The sequence below is a fragment of the Pipistrellus hanaki genome (genome assembly GCF_964339955.1).
Source record: "Pipistrellus hanaki genome assembly, chromosome: X".
Classification (NCBI taxonomy): Eukaryota; Metazoa; Chordata; class Mammalia; order Chiroptera; family Vespertilionidae; genus Pipistrellus; species Pipistrellus hanaki.
In genome coordinates, this window is record NC_140524.1 from 93341628 (window position 1) to 93362870 (window position 21243).

A 21243-nucleotide genomic window follows, 5' to 3' on the forward strand; every position below is an offset into this window, starting at 1 on the left:
TTAGCAGTGCTTATGTTTGGATGACAGAACTAGCAACATTTGTTTTCTTTCTCCTTTTGTATTTCACTCTCCAGATTTTCTTTAAGAAGCACAAGACTTTATAACAAAAATAAACACAGAGAAATTTCAGAAATATATACTTTTAAAAGCCAGAGCCATGAACAAAAATTAAATTGACTTTAATAAATATATATATATATATATATATGTATAAAGTTCTTGAATGAGGTTTTTTTAAAAAAAAAAATGCCAAGTTTAGGAATTAAAGTGACAGGACCTAACAATGGTTCCTGTGGAATTAAAAAAAAGACCTAGAAATTAACTGACTATAAATTCATTATAAACCAACAGTGACATGGCTGAGGGGAAAAGAGCCATAATATAAACTTTGGATTTCTTAACATAATTTGTATGCAAAACAAAGGCAGCAATAATATTCCCATTGTGCTGTGTGAGTTGAACTATATATAGAATATTGTGTTCAGCTTTAAACTTGAGCTTTAAAAAAAGATGTTGAGCTGAAACCGGTTTGGCTCAGTGGACAGAGTGTCGGTTTGTAGAATGAAGGGTCCCAGGTTCGATTCCGGTCAAGGGCATGTACCTTGGTTGCAGGCACATCCCCAGTGAGAGGTGTGCAGGAGGCAGCTGATCGATGTTTCTCTTTCATTGATATTTCTAACTCTCTATCCCTCTCCCTTCCTCTCTGTAAAAAAAATCAATAAAATATATTTTCTTTAAAAAGATATTGAAACCTGGAGAGCAGCCAACAAGATGAGGCATCAGAACCACAGTACAGAGCAGTGGTTCCTACACTTTGGCTGCATCAGAATCACCTGAAAGGCTTATTAAAATGCAGATTTGCCCTACCCTGTTTGGCTCAGTGGATAGTGTCGGCCTGCAGACTGGAAGGTCCTGGGTTCAATTCTGGTCAAGGGCATGTACCTTGGCTGCGGGCTCTATGCCCAGCTCTGGTCAGGGCATGTGCAGGAGGCAACCAATCAATGTGCCTCTCTCACATCGATGTTTCTCTCTCTGTGTTTCTCACCTTCCCTTCCAACTCTCTCTAAGACTCAATGGAAAAATATCCTCAGGTAGGATTAACCAATAAAGTAAAATAAAATAAAGGTTAAATCCTTTTTTAAAAAGTCCTTAATTTGATAAATGCTATTTTTCTAAATGCAGATTCTTGAAGCCCCTCTCAGAGTTTCTGATTCTACAGATCTGGGTTGGGGCCAAGAATCTGCATTTCTAACTAGTTCCTGGGTGATGTCGAGGCTGCTGGTCTGGGGACCACACACACACTTTGAGACCCCCTGGCACTGCAGAGAAAAGCAAAGACCAGATTGCCAGAAATGGGGGCCCGGCTCTTCCACCTGCTAACTGTGGGCCCTTGGGCAAGGCTGCTTGCCCTCTCTGGGCTTCGGTTTCCTCATCTGTAAAACACAATGATTTTATCTACCTCAGATGGATATTATGGCTTGGAAGTAGTTAATATTTATAATGCATTTAGAACATCCAGCCTGGCATACAATGTTTGTTAATTTAATGAAGAACATCTAGAGATGGCTCATCTGAACTAGAAAGACATTTAAACATCTTGAAATATTGGAAAGGCTTTTATGTAGAAGACATATCTGCATGGTTCCTGGGGACAGACGTGGAATGAAAGAGTGGAAGTGACCAAGAAGGAGCATCTGGATCTATAACAAGAAGGGCTTTTTGTATGGAAAATATAGTCAATAATATTGTAATGACTATGTATGGCGCCATGTGGGTACTAGACTTATCAGGGGTATCACTTCATAAATTAAATAATTGTCTAACCACTATTGTACACATGAAAGTAATATAAAATAAAAAAGTAGTATATACTCTTCTTGAACTAATTACACATAAGAACATTAGGGCTCTGAGCAGTTAAAAAGAAAGAACACAAGCTACCTTTGTTTTAAATAATATTTCCCAACCTTCTTTGACCATAAATCCTTTGGTGGTATAACAACTATTAATAATGTGAGGAATTCAGGATCTGAGAAACACATTTTTAGGAATGCCACTTTAATGAAGTATCACTGTCCAGAATATCAGTAAGCCAGAGTTAACTAACCTTTCCAACGTTCACCCCTCTACCTAAACTCATACAGACTAAAGTTGAATAATTTTCAGTAATGATTTACTTCAAGAAAGCAACATGCTATCTATGTATCAGGTTATTTCTTTTGAGTTCTACACTATTAACTACATAAATTGCAATTACAATGATTGGGCCTCTCTTCAGGTTGTTCTAAATATTTCATAGACATATAAGAAATATATAAATTGAATGAGTCCATTGAAAAAGAAGACAATACGCATGGGTAGTTTTATATCATGTGAATTATATCTTAACAAAGCCTTTTTAAAGAAAAAGAGAGATCTGAGAATTCCACATTGAACTGCTTTGGCACCTTTGTTACAGATCAGTTGGCCAGATATAAGTGAGTTTATTTCTTTACACAAACACTCCACTCTCTTGATTGCTCTAGCTTTGTAGTATATCTTGAGATCAGGGAAGTTCCAACTTTGCCTTTTTTTCTTTTTCGGGGTTACTGTTGCTTTTCTAGGTTCTTTGCATTTCCATATAAATTTTAGAAGCATCATTTTTAATAAACACAAAAACACATGCTGGAATTTTATTGTGGTTGTGTTGACTCTATAGATCAACTTTGGAGAGAATCAATGTTTTGACATTATTGAGACCCTGAATCTAAGAGGATTAAAAGTTTCACTCCATTTATTTAAATTTTTAAAATTTCTCTAAGCAATATTTTGTTGTTTTTGATGTTCAGGTTCAAAGCCTTTTGTCAAATTTATTCCTATTCCACACTTTTTGATGGTATTTTAATTTCTATTACATAAAAATACAATTAATTTTGCATACTGACAAAAAAGAAAGGCTTTGTGGCAGATGGATCAATAATGGAGCAGGTTGCCTGGTTGGGTTATAAGTGTCCCAATAGTCACTTAGGACACACCCCTGTGAGAAATGGTGAAAAGGGATTCCTATAAGGGGTAAGACAAAGTAGTCCCTCAATAAACGTGAGATGGTCTAGTAACGCAATCTTGTTGCAAGGGAGTTTTCATCTGTAATCACCTACAATTCTCAAAGTATTACCCCAGACCCATAGTCGGCAAACTGCGGCTCCTTGGCCCCTTGAGTGTGGCTCTTCCACAAAATACCACGGCCTGGGCGAGTCTATTTTGAAGAAGTGGCATTAGAAGAAGTTTAAGTTTTAAAAATGTGGCTCTCAAAAGAAATTTCAATCGTTGCACTGCTGATATTTGGCTCCGTTGACTAATGAGTTTGCCGACCACTGCCCCAGACCAACAGCATCACAGAAAACTTGTCAGACATGCAAATTCCTAAACCTCAACTCAGAGCTACTGACTTAGAAACTCTGAGAGTGGGGGTCTGGCAATCTATGTTTTAACAAGCCCTCCAGATGGTGCTGATGTGCATCCAGTATGAGAACCAATGACCTATAGCGCCCCCCAAAGCAATACTACCATGAGGCTTAGAACACTGAAACACTATTAAAGTAAGTTGACTCGCCGAAACCGGTTTGGCTCAGTGGTAGAGCGTCGATCTGCAGACTGAAAGGTCCCGGGTTCGATTCCTGTCAAGGGCATGTACATTGGTTGCGGGCACATCCCCGGTAGGGGGTGTGCAAGAGGCAGCTGGTCGATGTTTCTCTCTCATCGACGATTCTAGCTCTCTATCTCTCTCTCCTCCTCTCTGTAAAAAATCAATAAAAGTAAGTTGACTCAAATAAGGTATCAGATATAAAGTGCCTTTGATAACTATATGCATCAAACTCCTACTTTTACCAAATATTTGCTTTTGTGTTTAAAATACAGGGTGGGACCAAAATAGGCTCACAGTTGTTTGTATGGAAAATAAAATAATAATAAATAATACAAGTTTTGCATACTCATAATTGTAAACCTACTTTGGTCCCACTCTTTATGTATCACAAAGGTAATGCTGAATTTGTTCACGAACAGAAAATCCAAATCCACAGAGAAAAGCAATGCCGCCCCTCCCCCCCATCACGCTCTTGACAGGGGCTGCCGGCTATTCACCCCCCTGCAGGGGCTGAGTGAGGGGATGCCATGAGGGGAAGGGCAGTGTTCTGACATGGAACGTAAGAGCCATGAGGGGTGAAAGGGTCCTCAGAGACCATGGCCTTGTGTCACCTCCTTCATAACCCAGAGGAACACAGTGACCTGGATACACCCAGAACCTCACTTCGCACGTCCCTCTGCTCACTAACCAGTGTGGCCACAGCCTCTCTGCTCCCACAGGACGGCGGTTTGGAAGAGACAGCTGAACACACTTGGAGAGCCTTTCTCGTGCTCCAGGCACTCTTCTAAGTATTGAGGGTATATTAACTCTTAGGGAAAACCTTTAGGTAGGTACTAATCTCATTTTATAGATGTGAAGGCTGAGGGTCCAAAAGGTTAAGGAATTTTCAAAGGGTCAGACAGCAAATATGGGGTAGATGTTGGCTCTCGACCTAGGCAGTCTTTCTCCGGAGTCTGTACACTTAACCTCTATATGGTATAATACTTCCTGTTGAGGACAGTGAGGGAGAGGAGATACAAGGCCATTAACATGGCTTATATGTGCCTTTGAGAGTCAGAGAGACACAAAGCCAGGGAGGTGGAGCCAGAGAGATGGAGCCAGCAAGCCCAAGATGGTGACTCATGTGAACCAGGGACCCTGAGGGGAGAAATTCCAATGATGGTTTACATGCTGTGTTGTCAGTCCCTGGCTGTCCCTGGGTATGCACTGGAATGGAGGCAGTATCCAAGGTGACTGCATTCTTTTTTTTCTTTTCTTTTTTAAATTTCTAACGATTCTTTTTTTAAAATATATTTTATTGATTTTTGACAGAGAGGAAGAGAGAGGGATAGAGAGGTAGAAACATCAATGAGAGAGAATCATCTACCAGCTGCCTCTTGCACACCCCTACTGGGGATGTGCCCGCAACCAAGGTACATGCCCTTGACTGGAATCAAACCTGGGACCTTTCAGTCTGCAGGCCAATGCTCTATCCACTGAGCCAAACCGGTTTCGGCGGTGACTGCATTCTTGAGCGGTTACGCAAACAGGCTTGAATCTGTACCAGGCTAGGACAGGGGATAGTTTGATCAAGCCTTCCCTTTGCCTTTCTTCTACAAAACCATTTAGAAGGAATATGTGAAGTGAAGCAGGAGTGGAGGCACCAAGGGAAATAACAGCTGGACGTAGAGTTGTTGGAATTAGGAAGGGAGGGAAGGAGGGAGGGAGGGAGGGAGGGAAAGAGGGAGAGCTGGAGGAACCTTGCCCACAGGCTGCATGCAGGGACACGTGCAGTGATAAAGAAGGAGGAGCAGCAAGGGGGCACTCCCTGAGTCAGGTGCCCCCACACAGCATGTTTGGGCTCCTTAGAAGCATCTTCCCCTAGACTCCCGGGCCCACTTTGTGTCTCCATCACATTAACTAACACTTCTCCCCATCTGCCTGGAATCCGCGCCCTGCTGTGCCTTCCGGGGACTGGGAAAAGCCCTGCAGACAAGGGACTGCAGTTGATCGCCTCTGAATCTGCAGCTCCTGCTACACTGTCAGTGCCGGAAATGCTCGTGGAGTTGAATTTGCTGAAGTGGTGCTGGCATCCAGATGCTAGCATGCAGTGTGTTGACGCTGTAAGGCAGGAAGGATGGAAAGAGCACCTCCCCCCGGGGCTGTGTCCTAGTTGGAGAGCCCCTAGAACTGGACCCTGAGACAAGGATTCACGTGCAAGCAGTTCATCTGGGAGGGAGAAGAAGCACCGAACACCGGCAGGGGCCTGGCGGAGTGAGAGGAAAGAGGCCGGGTATCTGTGTGAGCCGGCTGTCAGTGTGAGCAGCTGGAGTTTACCTCACTGGAGGAGCTCCGGGAGCCTGCACAGGACACACACTAGAGGGAGGAGGGTGCTGGGGCACATACATGACAAGCCCCATCAATCTTTGGGTGTGCTCATTCCCCAGACTCCTGGGCCTTTTGTGTGAGTGGCATAACAGACTCCAGCAGGAAGAGAAAGCTCTCAGGCAAAATGCAGATGCTGGCAGTTGAAGTCAGACAGGGCAGTGGGCCTCAAACCTGAGCGTGCATCAGAATCACGCAGAGGGCTTGTTAAAATGCAGGTCACTGGATCCCACTCCCATGGTTCAGCAGGCATGGAGAGAGGCCCAAGAATTTGCATCTCTAACAAGCTCCCAGGTGAGGCCACTGCTGCTGGTTTAGAAGCGCCTGAAAGCCACTGGGTTTGGGGTGTGGGCCCAATGCGGTTGGTACAGACTGGATACTTGGGGGAAATCTAAAATCTAGGGTCAGGCAGAGCTTAAAGAAGGAAACCAGAATGTCACCACAAAATATGTCTCTTAAACATAAAAATTATTTTGAACTGAAGGTAACAGAAACAACAGCTACAAGAAAAGTTCCCTGATCTCCTCCAATTTGCAAGACATAAACTTTCAGTTGCAGTCAAGAGGTGGAAGACGCTGACGATGCCTCGTCATACTAGCAGTCAGCAGCTGTGCATCGCTGCAGGTTGCCCAGGACCAAACCAGAGAGGGTCGGACCTGCATCACCACCATTTGTCCACCAACCAGAACTGAAATACCATGGCTGACATGTACACACAAGGAACTCTTTGACATTGAAATTGGGACTCAAAAGAACTGTTGGCCCAGAAAGGAACTCACTACACACTGATTCATATGCCTCCCAGCATAACCATTATGGCTTGTCTCATGGTTCTTATAAGTGCATTTCTTATATCACGTGATCTCACTCATCTACCGTGTTTCCCCGAAAATAAAACATCCTCTGAAAATAAGACCTACTTACAGGTTTCCTTCTGAGTGAAATATAAGGCATCCCCCCGAAAATAAGGCCTATCTCCAGACTATTGATATTGCAATAAACAAGCCATTCAAAGACAATTTGCGCATGGAAATTAATGCCTACATTGAAAATAGAATGGAGAGAAATCAGCGTGGAAACTTTGTGAAACATGACAAAGCCACATCCCCACAATTCCATTTTGAGACCTGGGTCACTGCCACAGAAGCCAAGGTGTTAGGCCTCAGACCACTGCCGGTATCCAGTCACTAGGGAATGCTGAGGTCAACCCCTTAGGAGACACTGTAATTAGCTGCAGGCCAGAGCTGAACAGCAAAGGAAAGAAAAGCTTCTCCCCTTGCAATTCGGAACATTTTCCCCATTTTCCCAATGGGTTGCCAAGTGACTCAGCATTGGCCCGTGTGGGCACTATAATTGATGAGAAATCTTCCACTTGGGTGATATACTGCATACAATACATGCCTAAAGAACAGTGCCAAGTCATACCAGGAAGAGCAGGAGAATTTTTCACCTCCACTTCCAATGGAGGCAAATCCTGTCCTAATGCAGGGGCTACTTAGTATCAGAAAGACAAAGCCCTGAGATTGTCAGAGAGTTCCTTCTAAGATTCAAGGAATTATTAGGTGGAGCCTCTCCTTGCTTGTTGACTATTAAAAGGCAATCAAATGGAGGACAGCAGAGAAAAAGGGCAAGGAAAAAAAGAATTTTTCAAAAACAACCCCAGAGCAGAAAAGCTGCAGAAAAGCCTTCAACTGTCTAATGCTGTCTTTGTGAGTACTACGAGCTCCACCCAGAGGTCGTTTCTAGAACTGCATGTTCATTGAATTCGGAGAGAAAAATCTCCATCTCCTGGGGTCCAGGGCCTGACCTGCCTTTGAGAACTGTTGCAAATTCTTGGACCACATTCCCTCTTTCTTGCCTTTCATTAAAGGAGCTTCTCTGAACTCTGAAATATAGCTATGCTCAGGGAACCGGATGAGATCCAGTTGAACTGCCTTTGAAATCTGCACTCCTGCCAGGTTGAACTCAGCTCAAAGACAGCCTGGAGTGTTCAGAGAATACAACAGGTCCTCAGATAACATTGTCTCACTAGCCATCTATTTTGTTATAACATTGATGAGATACCATAGGAACTTAACTCTTGTTGATATCGATTAACCTAGAGTAAGGCTGGTTTCATTATATATCATATCATTTAAAGCTGTAGCACCAATTGATGACCTTAATTGGGGACATACTGTACCTTTAGAAGAAAAACTAAAGAGTGAAGAGCAACTCAGGGGGGCCATCAGGAGCATGCCTAATATTAAGATTGAGAGTAATCCCCCTTAGAGAACCAATTGGCCATCTGCCTATCATCTGCCTATAAGGCCTAAAGGTAAGGCATCCACTCCCATATGCAATCAGAAGATCTCTGTGCAGCAACCACCATCCGTACTTCCCACAGAACTGACTGCAGAACCCAGAACATTCACCTAGTACCCGTCCATTCATAATAGGCACACGCCCCTCACCACACTACCCATCCTCCACACTGGTGGCCCTTAGCCCAAAAGGGGTCCGGCTTGGATCAAGAGCCCACAATGCACTGAGCTGTCATCTACCCAGTAGAAAAAAACAAAAACATCCTATTCCACATAGCACAAGCTATCCCTACAAATAAATGAAGCCTTAAAAAACACACAGGGTGTTGGTGCTGAAAGTTGCATCTACCATCTGGAAAGCTTCTCCTCACAGCCTGCATGCTCCTGTCTTCATCAGCTTGCGCCTTACAGGGCTTAAGACAGCTTTGACAGATTCTGAAGGTGGGAAAAAACCAAACTTGCCCTTTGTCTTCCTCCAACACCCCCAACCCCTGCTGTCCAATTCTTTCTTCACTGTAAACACTGAACAGCCTTTTCCTGTCTATTGACAAAAATATCTGTGGCAATGTTTATCCAGCTCAGGAGCATTTGAGCTCTAGGAAATACCCTTGCTAAACCTCTGCATATTCTCATTTCAGCGAGGCTAAGCTCTCCCAGAATGCTGCCCTTTTTTAATGGACTTTTAGTTTTTTAGAGCAGACTTAGGTTCACAGCAAAATTGAATAGAAAGTTCGCAGATTTCCCACACAGCCTCTGCCCTCACACCTGCATAGCTGCCCCGTTAACAACATCTGCACCAGAGGGGTACATTTCTTACCCTCCCTGAACCCACACTGACACATCATCATCACCCAGAGGCCATAGGTTACACTGGGATTCACAGAATGTTGTCCATTCTATGAGTGTGGACAGATGGATCATGACATGTGTTTACCATTACAGTATCATACAGAGTAGTTTCACTGCTCTAAGAGTTCTCTCCCTCTTCGTTTCTTGACCACACGGCAAAAATATCTGTGCACAGCGTGCCTCAATATGACTCTAAGCGGTATTCCTTGGGCCTGCCTAGTGATAAGAATCACCAGGATGGCCAAAACCGGTTTGGCTCAGTGGTAGAGCGTCGGTCTGCAGACTGAGGGGTCCCAGGTTCGGTTCCGGTCAGGGGCATGTGCCTGGGGTGTGCAAGAGGCAGCTGGTCGATGTTTCTCTCTCATCAACATTTCTAGCTCTCTATATCTCTCCCTTCCTCTCTGTAAAAAATCAATAAAATATATTTAAAAAAAAAAAAAAGAATCACCGGGCTGACTGATTAGCACAAATGTTCAGACTGCACCCTCCATTCACTAAGTCAGATCTTGTTGGGGAGGGGCTCAGAAAGCTATAGACTCTCCCCTTGCATAGTAGAGATTCCAGATACCCCAGGTGATTGCTATCATCAAAAAAGTCTCAAAAATACACCTCTAAAGAAAAGATGCTGCTAATCTCAGTTTCCCAGCTGCACAGCAGCATCTGTTAAGAAGGTAGCATGTATTGCCTACCCACTTGAGTTCCATCCAGCTCCATCAGAATACCTAGAATTCAAGGTGGGTCCCATCCTTTATTTTCAAAAGCATGGTTGCTAATACTTTCCTCATTTCTTCCCTTATCTTGTTGCACAGTACCAGAAACTTTTACAAGGCCTAGCAAGTGTCCACTCCTATTGGGAAATATTTTTTCTATTCCTCCACAATGGTCAACCACTGGTCTACAGTTTGCGTGTGTGCGAGGAGGATCATTTGTGCAAAAGGATGGGTTAGAAAGTAACTCTGCTAAGTTACAGGAAAGGATTCGCCTGAGGACATTAGCACACATCATGCCCGAACAGAAGGACACATGGCCAATATGGATTTCTCTCTTTTGTGCCTTGAGGGCTCTTCTGCCAACTGCTCCCTGAGGCTCCCCACTGCTCTGCATTCTGCCACAGCCAATGATGGTTTATGGCAAAAATTCGCTGGGCACCAAGCCATGTGTCTCTTGCAGACGGTAATTAGGAGGAGAGAAAGAAGGGCTGAATTATAAGGTGTTTAAAAATGTAGTTCAAAAAAAGAAAAAGTCATCTTATTTTCTCTTACCTGCTGGTGATGAGATCTATGTATTCATCCCAAAAGAGACACCCAACTTTAGGGTCATTCGGAGTCAACAGCTCAGTCAATATAAAAATCAACTACATAATGTTGAGCATGAAAATCCCTTAAACCAAGAGTCAGGGCTTGGTTTCCTTTTTATTTTCCTTCATAAACTGGAATCCTTACCTTTTCTTTGGCTTTCTTTTTGGTTCCTGCGTCCATCCACTCATTTTCCTTCTCCAGCATGTCAATAAAGGCCCAGCGAACACCCTCAATCAATTCTTCCATCTACAAAAAAAAAAAAAAAAAAATACCCGAAGGTGCAGATAAAAAATCAAGAAGCTTCAGACCGTGTTTTCTAGGCCAGTGGTCGGCAAACTCATTAGTCAACAGAGCCAAATATCAACAGTACAACAATTGAAATTTCTTTTGAGAGCCAACTTTTTTAAACTTAAACTTTTTCTAATGCCACTTCTTCAAAATAGACTCGCCCAGGCCGTGGTATTTTGTGGAAGAGCCACACTCAAGGGGCCAAAGGGCCACATGTGGCTCGTGAGCCGCAGTTTGCTGACCACGGATCTAGGCCATGAGAAAGTTCAATGCTAAACATGGTGGGAAAGATGCTCCTTTCAGCTTGACTCTATGCTCTAGCAACATTATCTTTTCTAGAAAAAAATATTTTCCCCCCACTGCTAGAGATAATTAACCATTTCTTTCCATGAAAACAATTATTAGCCCATCCTTATCAAGGTAGCAACTAAGTTCAATAGTTGGGGTTTGAGAGAGAGAAGCAAAGGCCTGGGCTGTATATTTCAGACAGGTATTACAGAATAAAGTGAGTGAACAGTTGAAAGAGACAGTGTTAACAAAGAAACAGGCAGGGAGAACTAGCACCCCAAAGTATACACCTCTAATATAAATCACACTTATGTCAGAACCCCAGTTCTTTCCAAATTTAGTGCCAGTGGTTAAACCAAATGTTTGGCTCTTCTCTGTTGTCTTCCTACTCTCCTCTCTACTCCCTTTCAGCTCCAAAAAATGATCTTATGTTATTTCAAATCTCAAATGGTAGGTTTAAGGGATGGATGCTACTGAGATACCTGTCCCAAAGTGTTTCATCCGTGAGACCACACCCATGTTCATGATGTGTTTGCCCTGGCTTTTCTTCCTGTGTGTGACTGTGCATCAGCAGAGGGGGCTGGGGGAGGGAGATGCTAACACTTAACTTCAGAGGCCCTGCCTGTTTATGGATGTAAACTTCTCAAAATCCCATTCTCCTTCTGAGATGCTCCAATTTTCTCAATGGGAGACTCAAGAAAGAATACATACTGGGTTTAGCACCAGAATTAAATTTTTCATTTGATATTATGGGGTTGTAAATCCATTTTTAGAATTAATTCTAGAAGGGAAAAAGTTTAGATATTCCCTTGGTTCTATAATAAATTGTCAGCACAAAGCTCAAAACAATTTTTTCTGTTTAATAAGTTTTCAGCTATGTTTTCAGTTCAATAACAGTTGTAAGGGAACCAGAGCTGTAAATCAGTGGGCTGGGTTCCATCGTATGTAAATAAGAACAAATAGCAGATGGAAAAGGGAGGGGGGAACTTCACAGCTATTTCTTCCCAACTTGGTAAAAACATTAAAAGGGAAATCTCAACTTGGGATTGGGACATGATAAAAACATGAAATGACAGAAGAGTAAAGACCCTTTAAAATTACTAAGTCACTGATTCTCAATCTCGTCTGCACACAGGGATCATTAGAGGTAGCTTTAAATAGTCCTGAGGCCTGAGCATCAGGATTCTGATGGCACTGGTCTGTCAGGGCAAAGCCTGGGTGCTGGGAGTTTTAAAATCTCCTAGGTGATTGTGCACAGAGGGTGGCGATGCAGTGTGCCGGGGAAAACCACCTATCTATATATACGAAGACCCAGGGTCCGTTACCACCAAGGCTCGACTGAACACTGATGCACTGGTGCCAGTGCAGCGACCCAGCACTGACTGCCCAAGGGGCCGTAGATCAGGCCCAGAGAGAGGCCTGCACAGAGATAGGCAGGGTCTGATCCTCAGCCTCCATGGCAGCTATTGATCAGATGTTGCCTCTCTCTTTCTCTCCTGGCTTCACCAGCAGCCATGCCCCTAAATCGGCAGTCGAACATCCCCCAAGGGGTCCCCAATTGGAGAGGGTGCAGGCTGGGCTGAGGGGACCCCCCCTGTGCACAAATTCTGTGCACCTGGCCCCTGGTTTTACAGATAAGGAAATAAAAGTCAAAGCAGTCCATAGTTCCAGCTCTTACAGCTAGTGAGGGTCAGAGCCAGGACCTCACCACAGTGCTAAATGACAGTCATGAGCTCAGAACTCCTAGAGGTGTCCCTAACACACTGAGGAAAATGCTAGGGAAATAGGAGGGAACAACAGAGAGATGCATAAGCGAACATTTCAAACAGAAAACCAACACAAGGATGGTGTTAAAACAAAAAGGAAGTCTCCAGGGACTGGATCTTTCGCTTGTGCAGCTACCAGCACCCCTTAGTCTTTATGACCTCGTCATGCAGCAACTCACATCATCCAGTCCATCACCTTCACAAAAAGAGAAAAGTAGTATCTTCCCAAACTAGAGAGGGCAATCAGGGTGGGAAGAAGTGAATGGGTTGACTTGAGAGGGGTTCAGTGATCAAATTAATGGAAATAGGTGATTGATTTGTATGTGGAAAGGTGATGAAAGTGGGAAGATCAGATTAATTCCCAGATTTCAGGTGGGGGCAACCAAGTGCATCCTGCTGCCATTTTCTAAGACTGGGAAAGAGAATGGGCTGGAGACAGAAGCCATACATCAGTGGGATGAAGAGGGAATGAGAAGAGAAGACAGCAAGTTGGAGAGAAAGCAAAGACAGAGTAGAAGTGGTTGTAGGGTTCAGAGAGGGGTCTGTGGGTTTTGGGTTTGGGTTGTATGCATGTTTGTTAGTGCTGCTGCTGCTGCTATGTGGTTATTGACCATATGAGAGATTTGATCAGATGGCAATGGGAAACTCAACAATAAAAATAAAATAAAAAACCTGATTTTAAAATGGACCGAAGGCACCTCACCAAAGAAGACATAAAGATGGAAAATAAGCCTATGCAAAGATGCTCCACATCACGTCATCAGAAAAATGCAAACTGAAACAACAATGAGATACCACAATACACCTACGAGAATCCACAACACTGGCAGCACCAAATGCTGGCGAGAATGTAAAGTTAATGAGGATACAAATGGTATATTCACTTTGGAAGACAGTTTGACAATTTCTTACAAAACTAAACTCTTACTATAGGATGCAGCAATCGTGCTTCTTGGTATTTACCTAAAGGAATGAAAAATTTCTGCCCACACAGAACCTGCATATAGATGTTTATAGCAACTCTTATTTATAATTGCCGAAATTTGGAAGAACCAAGATGTCCTCCAGTGGGTATTGAATGAATAAACTGAGGTATAGCCACACAATGGAGTATTATTCAGTACTAAAAATAAATGGCTCCATGGCCCAGTTGGTTGGAACATGGTTTCGGGTTCAATTTCTGGCTAGGGGACATACCCAGGTTGTGGGTTTGATCTCCAGTCAGGTGTGTTAGGGAGGCAACCATTCCACGTTTCTCTTTTGCGTGGGGTCTGTCTCTTTATTTCTTTTTTCTTTCCCTTCCTCTCTCTCTAAAAATCAATATCTTTGTGTGAGGATTTAAAAAAATACATTAAGAAATAAATATGCATATAAATTCTTTGGTTGATCTCTTCCCTCCCCCCTTCCCTTTGAGAATCCTCAGTCTGTTATATGCTTCCAGGTCTCTCCATCTATTTTGTCAGTTCAATGGGGGGAGGAGTGAAGGGGAACATCTGTAATACATCTGTAATACTTCCAACAATAAAGATAAATTTTAAAAATTAAAAAAATACAAAAGTTATATAAAAAGAAGTGAACTATCACATGATAAGAAAACATGAAAGAGCCTCAAATGCATATCACTAAGTGAAAGAAACCAATCTGAAGAGGCTACATATTGTATGATTCCAACCATATGACATTCTGGAAAAGGCAAAACGATAGAGATAATTTTTAAAAATCAGTGGTTCCCATGGTTGGGGGTGGGGAGAGAAAATGAATAGGCAGAGCACAAAGAATTTTAAGGCAGTAAAGATATTCTGTCTGATATTATAATTACAGATTTATGTCATTATGCTTTTATCCAAACTCATACAATGTACAACACCAAGAGTGAACCCGAGGTAAGCTATGGACTTTGAGTGACTATGATGTAGCAGTGCATCTTTGGTAAACAAATGTACCTCTGTTAAGTGATGTTGATAATGGTAGACTGCATGTGTGGGGTCAGAGGGTATATGAGAAATGTTAGCACATTGCTCTCAATTTTATTGTAAATCTAAAACACTCTAAAAAACTGTCTTTTTTAAAATTGAAAAAAAAGATGCTGATTTGACCCAGTGAGGAGGAAAACACTGAAAATATGGGAGTGAAAAAAGACGTGAATAAACCATGAGAGGGTAAAAGGAAACGGTGTCCAAAGAATACAGATGCCCCTTGAACAACACAGGTTTGGATTGCCATGGTCCTCTCATATGTGGGTTTTTAAATGCCATTCCTGGGCATTATAATGATTATCAAATTAACTATCATTTTGAGCATTTTGCATAAGTTTCCAAAGCTCTCTGTGCACTGCTGACTGGCGTGCCAAATGTAAATACAAATTGAGGCAAAAAAAACAATGTCAGCCTATTGCCAGGATGAAGAGTAATAACAGCTGACTCATATGCAGCTTCCTTCTACCTCTTCCTTTCCTTCTTGCCCCTCTCCCTGCCCCCATCCCCCCACCCTACACCCGTGTCTTCCCTAAATATCCATTCTTTGGTAACTCAACATCTTTGTGGCCCTCTCATGGATGTCAAAACCCAAATAGTGATCGCTTCCCTCTTTGCTTTTCCATGAGCCTCAATACTCCCTGCCCTAGTCCTCTCAGGCACTACTCCGCCTCGCCCCAGGTCCCATCACAGGTTCTCAACTTTACAGACTTATTATACGAAATTTCTGTGAAATGGAGCTGAACTACCCCAGCAGACTTCAAGAACGAGGAAAATCTTTGAAGCTGATTAAGGTCATTAGTTGGCATGTCAATACAAATAAGAGAAATAATGATTTCAGCATGCTGGAACTACAAAGATAAATCCACTGAACACTTCTGATTTTTATCTTTAAACTACTCTGCAGCATCACATAATAATATCACCTTCAGTCAAGTCATGTTCCCTGAGGCAGCAAAAGCCTGCTATAATTTTAAAATGCATAAAGAGAAAGAAATTGTATTACTTCATCAAACCTTGACCTAATGCTCCAACAAGGCAACATATAATATTAATAGAAATTACTTAAAGTGGAAGTCATAGGGTGAAGTTATCCCTAGAAAAAAAATATTTATTTAGAGTCAAAAGTCAAAATATAACATGGAAAAATTAACCCACGTGTTTTTATGATAAAATCGGTCACATTCAGGGTAACAGCCCTCCAGGCAAAGTAGCAACTTGTTAGGCATCTACTTAATTCCCGATTTAATGGATCTGCACTGTGAAAATACAATTCATTTGATTGTCTATGGGCAGTTGTCACTTCCTTACCTCAACCAGTGTTATTTAAAAGTTGGTTCCCCTTCTCATTCCCTGTACCCCAAGATTTTCCCCATAGTGTTCTACATCAGACACACATGCATAGGCATGCTTCCATCAAAGGTTGTGTGTGATGAGATTCTTCTATCTTAGTAAATTACAAATTGTCTCACCTGCCATTTCTCTTTTGACCTCTCCTTAACCTTTTTCCCATCATATGGATATAGGAACTGCATGTGTTTTATAAAGAGTCAAGATGATTCAATTAATGCATTGGAAGGGGCATGTGCCAATACAGGCATACCTTGTTTTACTGCGCTTCGCTTTATTGTGCTTCATAGTTATTGCATGTTTGTCAACATCTCACCGACCCCCCACCAGCAAAAAAGATTGCTATTTACTGAAAGCTCAGGTGATCATTAGCATTGTTAGCAATAAAGTACTTTTAATTAAGATACGTAACATTGTTTTTAGACATAATATTATTGCATGTTTAATAGACTATAGTACAGTCTCTAGCAATAAAGACATCCTAAGTGGCCAAATCAGGCATGTGCCCTCACCGGGAATTGAACCTGGGACCCTTCAGATCCTACCTCATAGGCATGAATCCCAAACACTTAATCCCACACATTCAGTGCCTTCTCTGAGATCTGTTAGACATATAATCAGAACATAGGTGTGTGTTTAATCGCCATTTATATTTATATTCGGATCATGATTTAGATCAAATGAGATCATAGATATAGAAGCAAACTATAAAGTGTTGAAGGGGATCAGAATTTGTAACCCCACAACATGCCTCTTTGACATAACGATTACTGTTAAGAAACAGAAGACAAAGGAAAAGCTCTGAAAATTTTTGTAAGAGACATGGACATTCATAAGGGGAATCTTCATTTCTCAGGTTATCTCCCTCTCTTTACTAGGGAGAGGAGGATGACGCAATATCTAGAAATAAGGTCTTATCACTAGAGAAGGCAAAGATTTAAATCTGTATTACAGCATTATCTTCATTTACTATGCTTTTCCTGGTCACCCCCATAACTGGCTTCCCTCCCCCCTCACTATCTTTTCTTTTGTCTTTAGCTGGGGATAGTATTTAAGGTGGAGGCTTGGTCTATTTTGAAGAGTTACTCAATTGTCCTGGATCTCTCCCATGTATACAGGAGGTGTACATGTTATTGAAATTCTGTTTGTTTTTCTTCTGTTAATATATCTTTTAATTTCAGAAGGGTCTCAGCCAAGAACCTGAAAAGGTAGAGGGAAAATTCATTTTTCTTTTCCTACAGTGTTCTGTGAACTTAAAGTTGTTAGTTTTACAATTTTGTGTCTCACATATTTTTCAAGATATGATTTCATTTCTCATATTATATAGCAGTTGCTCAATAAAATTGATTTATGCTTTCATAACCTCCAGTGGATATACAGTAAATAAGTGAAACTTAATTAAATATTGTTTACACCAGAGGCCTGGTGCACGAATTCGTGCACGGGTGGGTTCTGGCTGGCCTGCCCTGATGGGGGCCGATCAGGCCAGACTGACAGGGAGGTTGGAGGTGAGGGGAGGGGTGACCGGGGGTGAGGCCAGCCAGGAGGAGGGGCTGAGGGAGGTTGCAGTGGGGGGCAATTGGGGACCTAATCAGGCCAGCTGGCCACGAGAGTGTGTCATAGCAACCGGTAGTTCTGGTTGTTACGTTGTTCCAAACGCTTGGCTTTTATATATATATTGATATATATATTAGCCAAAACTGGCTTGGCTCAGTGGATAGAGCATTAGCCTGCGGACTGAAGGGTCCCAGGTTCGATTCCGGTCAAGGGCATGTACCTTGGTTGTGAGCACATCCCCAGTAGGGGGTGTGCAGGAGGCAGCTGATGGATGTTTCTCTCTCATCGATGTCTCTAACTCTCTATCCCTCTTCCTTCCTCTCTGTAAAAAATCAATAAAATATATTTTTTTAAAGAAACTAAAGGCTAAAAACTAAATTTATATAGATATGCTAAAGTATAACAGTTATCCCAGCAGTTATTCCAAATATAAACTTTAGTGGAAATCAAATGACTCAGTAAGTTAGCCCAGTCCATTCTGAAATTGGTGATTCCAGCATGGCATAGGACAGATGGCTAAGAATGGTTTCAATATATATTAATATATCTGGTAGAAATACTCATAGGTTGATAGTGTTATCATTGTAATTAGCTAGTTATTCATATTAATAATAGAACAGATGTGAAGGGAAGCCAGACATTAGTAGCATGGCCATCTGGGCAGCTTCACCAGGAACTTGCAATTTCAGTCTCCCTGCAGATCACTGGAAGAAGGGGTTCAACAAAGGGGAAGATGAGCTCACGTGCCATAAAGTTGAGGTGTTATAGAGGTGCTTGTCTGTCAGTCTAACCTGGGAACAAAGACAATTGCCCAGAGGGCCTGGAGCCATAATCCCCAAAGGAATTCTCATGCTCTTGTTCCTTTTGTTTCACACCTGCTTCCTTGCACTTGCCCATGCTCCCTCCATAGCCACGTGACCCCAGAAGCCCAGACGCTGGACTGGACTGTGCAAATATGGAGCAGAAACCCTGGGCACTGGCTTTGATCTTAGCCCTGCTGAAGACAAAATGGGACTTTTTCTATGGCAGGACGGAGGGATTGGGACCTGGGAAACTTAGGAGATTGATTTCACAGAAATAAAACTTTCCACTATACCTCATCCTCCTGTGAGGGCCTCCATAAAATCCTCTCCTCATGGTACCCCAAGAAGCCCACTTCCACTGGCAATTGATAGAAACACAGAAGACACCCTACTGATTACAATAGAGTTCTTAAAAAAGGAAAATCTTCAAGGTTGAGTACATGTATTAATTTTAAAATAATGTAATTTTAACGAAATTCTTAAATAAGACAATGCTGAATGGATTTTACTCTTTAATAATTTAGAAACTATAAGTAATATCTTAATAATACCTAACATTAAAAATCCTGCCCAGCCAGTTTTTCTCAGTGGTTAGAGCGTCAGCCCGCAGTCTAAAGGCTCTCGGGTTCGATTCCAGACAAGGGAATGTACCTCAGTTGCAGGCTCGATCCCCAGCATTGTTCAGGGTTCACGTGGGCGGCAACCAATCGATGTGTTTCTCCCACATCGATGTTTTTCTATCTCTCCCCCTTACTTCCATTCTCTCTAAAAATCAATGGAAAATATCCTCGGGTAAGGAACAATAAAAAAAATTATCTGGTATCCCCGTTGTCTTGATCAGGGCAATGTTATAACCACTTGATTAGTGAATGTGAAAATGAAAATCATTATCATTAATTTATGTGGCTAACCCTGAAGAAATAGGCTACAATCTGAGGGAAGTCCCTAAAAGTTTTCTTTCTGGCAATTTACTGGAAATAGAGACATTAAATAAATCAATGTACCAATAAATATTAAATATTTATTTACTATTTACATACTCTATTTATAAAATGGGTTTGAATTGATTCTTTTTTTTAAATATATTTTATTGATTTTGTACAGAGAGGAAGGGAGAGAGATAGAGAGCCAGAAACATCGATGAGAGAGTCATCGATCAGCTGCCTCTTGCACACCCCCTCCTGGGGATATGCCCGCAAACAAGGTACATGCCCTTGACGGGAATCGAACCCGGGACCCTTCAGTCCCCAAGCCGACGCTCTATCCATTGAGCCAAACTGGTTTCAGCTGAATTTATTCTTGATAAAGATATAATAATGGCACTAAAATAAGAAGTAAAGAAGGCCCATATTGAGGTCGGAGAAGTGATAAATTCAGAAAAACTAAGGATAGTTAGAAAATGCTGAGGTTTCTAGCAGCCAAATGAGCTAATAAAACAAATCATACCAATTTGTCGGGATTAACAAATTTGCATAGCTAGTTTGCAAAAGAAAAATCATGTTGGCAAAAGAAAAAAAAAAGGATATCAAGTTATTTGAGCCTCAGACATGCTATAAAGCATGCTAGTTTGGTGGTGCATAAGTTTAGTATTCCCTTTTATCAAAAGCCTGAGACTGGGTCAAGGACACATGCCTGGTTGCAGGCTCCATCCCCAGAAGTGGGTGTATAGAAGGCAGTTGATCAATGATTCTCTCTCATCATTAATGTTTCTCTCTCTCTCCTTCTCCCTTCCTCTTTGAAATCAATAAAAATACATTAAAAAAGAAAAAAAGCCTGCGACTGGGGTGGAGGAAATAAGGAATAAAATCCTATTTACTGGATATGAACAGATAGGTTGTATTCTAAGTTCATAACTCTTTTCCTGTTTCCCACTTTCCATATCTGAATGGGAATGGAATAAGGACAAGAATAAAATTTAGAAGTCAACTGGTCTCATAATGATCAGGACTTAGGCTGTGGATAAACTCCCATGAGCAAAATAATTCTACCTGGTCACTTCAAAAATTCATAAATGGTTTCTTGCAGTGAATTAATTTCCAGTATAGGGTCTTTGCAGTTCACAGATCTGATCAGATATGCTTGACAAGACTCTATGTGGCAAAGGCAACAGGGTCCAATGTTAGCCAGAGATGTAGACAACAATCAAGAAATGTGGACCAAACATGCTGTCATTGTAGAAGCATACTCAAGGACAAGGTAAGAGTAGTGTCCACACTTATTTCAAGAGCATTCCAATGAGATTTCTAAACTATGTGTAGAGCTGGGTGTCATTTTATCAAAGGTTGCTTAAAAAGAACTGTCATAATTAGGGTCTCATTACATTCTGTGTGAGATTTAGTGGAGAGTTGTGAAACCTGGATCTGTTATGGAAATTACATTTGACTCCTTGAGTAGTTTCATGAGACGCTCCTCTGAGCCAGATTTAGCATTAAATGGAAGAGCAGCCGAAACTGGTTTGGCTCAGCGGTAAAGCATCGGTCTGTGGACTGAAAGGTCCCAGGTTTGATTCCGGTCAAGAGCATGTACGTTGGTTGCGGGCACATCCCCGGTAGGGGGTGTGCAAGAGGCAGCTGGTCGATGTTTCTCTCTCATCGACGTTTCTAGCTCTCTATCTCTCTCCCTTCCTCTCTGTAAAAAATCAATAAAATATATTTTTAAATAAATAAATAAAATAAATGGTAGAGCAGGTTCTGAAATGTGGCCAGGGCACTAGCATTAAAAGGATCTTTATCCCAACTGAAAACTACTACATGGGCATGTATGGAGGACTAGGAACAGC

At 42.0% G+C, this 21243-nt stretch overlaps 1 protein-coding gene across 1 annotated transcript in view; it reads right to left on the bottom strand.

Moving 5' to 3' along the window:
* The window catches only part of PHEX (phosphate regulating endopeptidase X-linked), a 196474-nt gene that overhangs the window by 91048 nt on the left and 84183 nt on the right, over positions 1–21243 (bottom strand). Inside the window, exon 12 of the mRNA XM_084869560.1 lies at positions 10584–10685. Coding sequence (XP_084725686.1) covers positions 10584–10685 — 102 coding nt within the window. The remainder of the gene's footprint in view (positions 1–10583; positions 10686–21243) is intronic.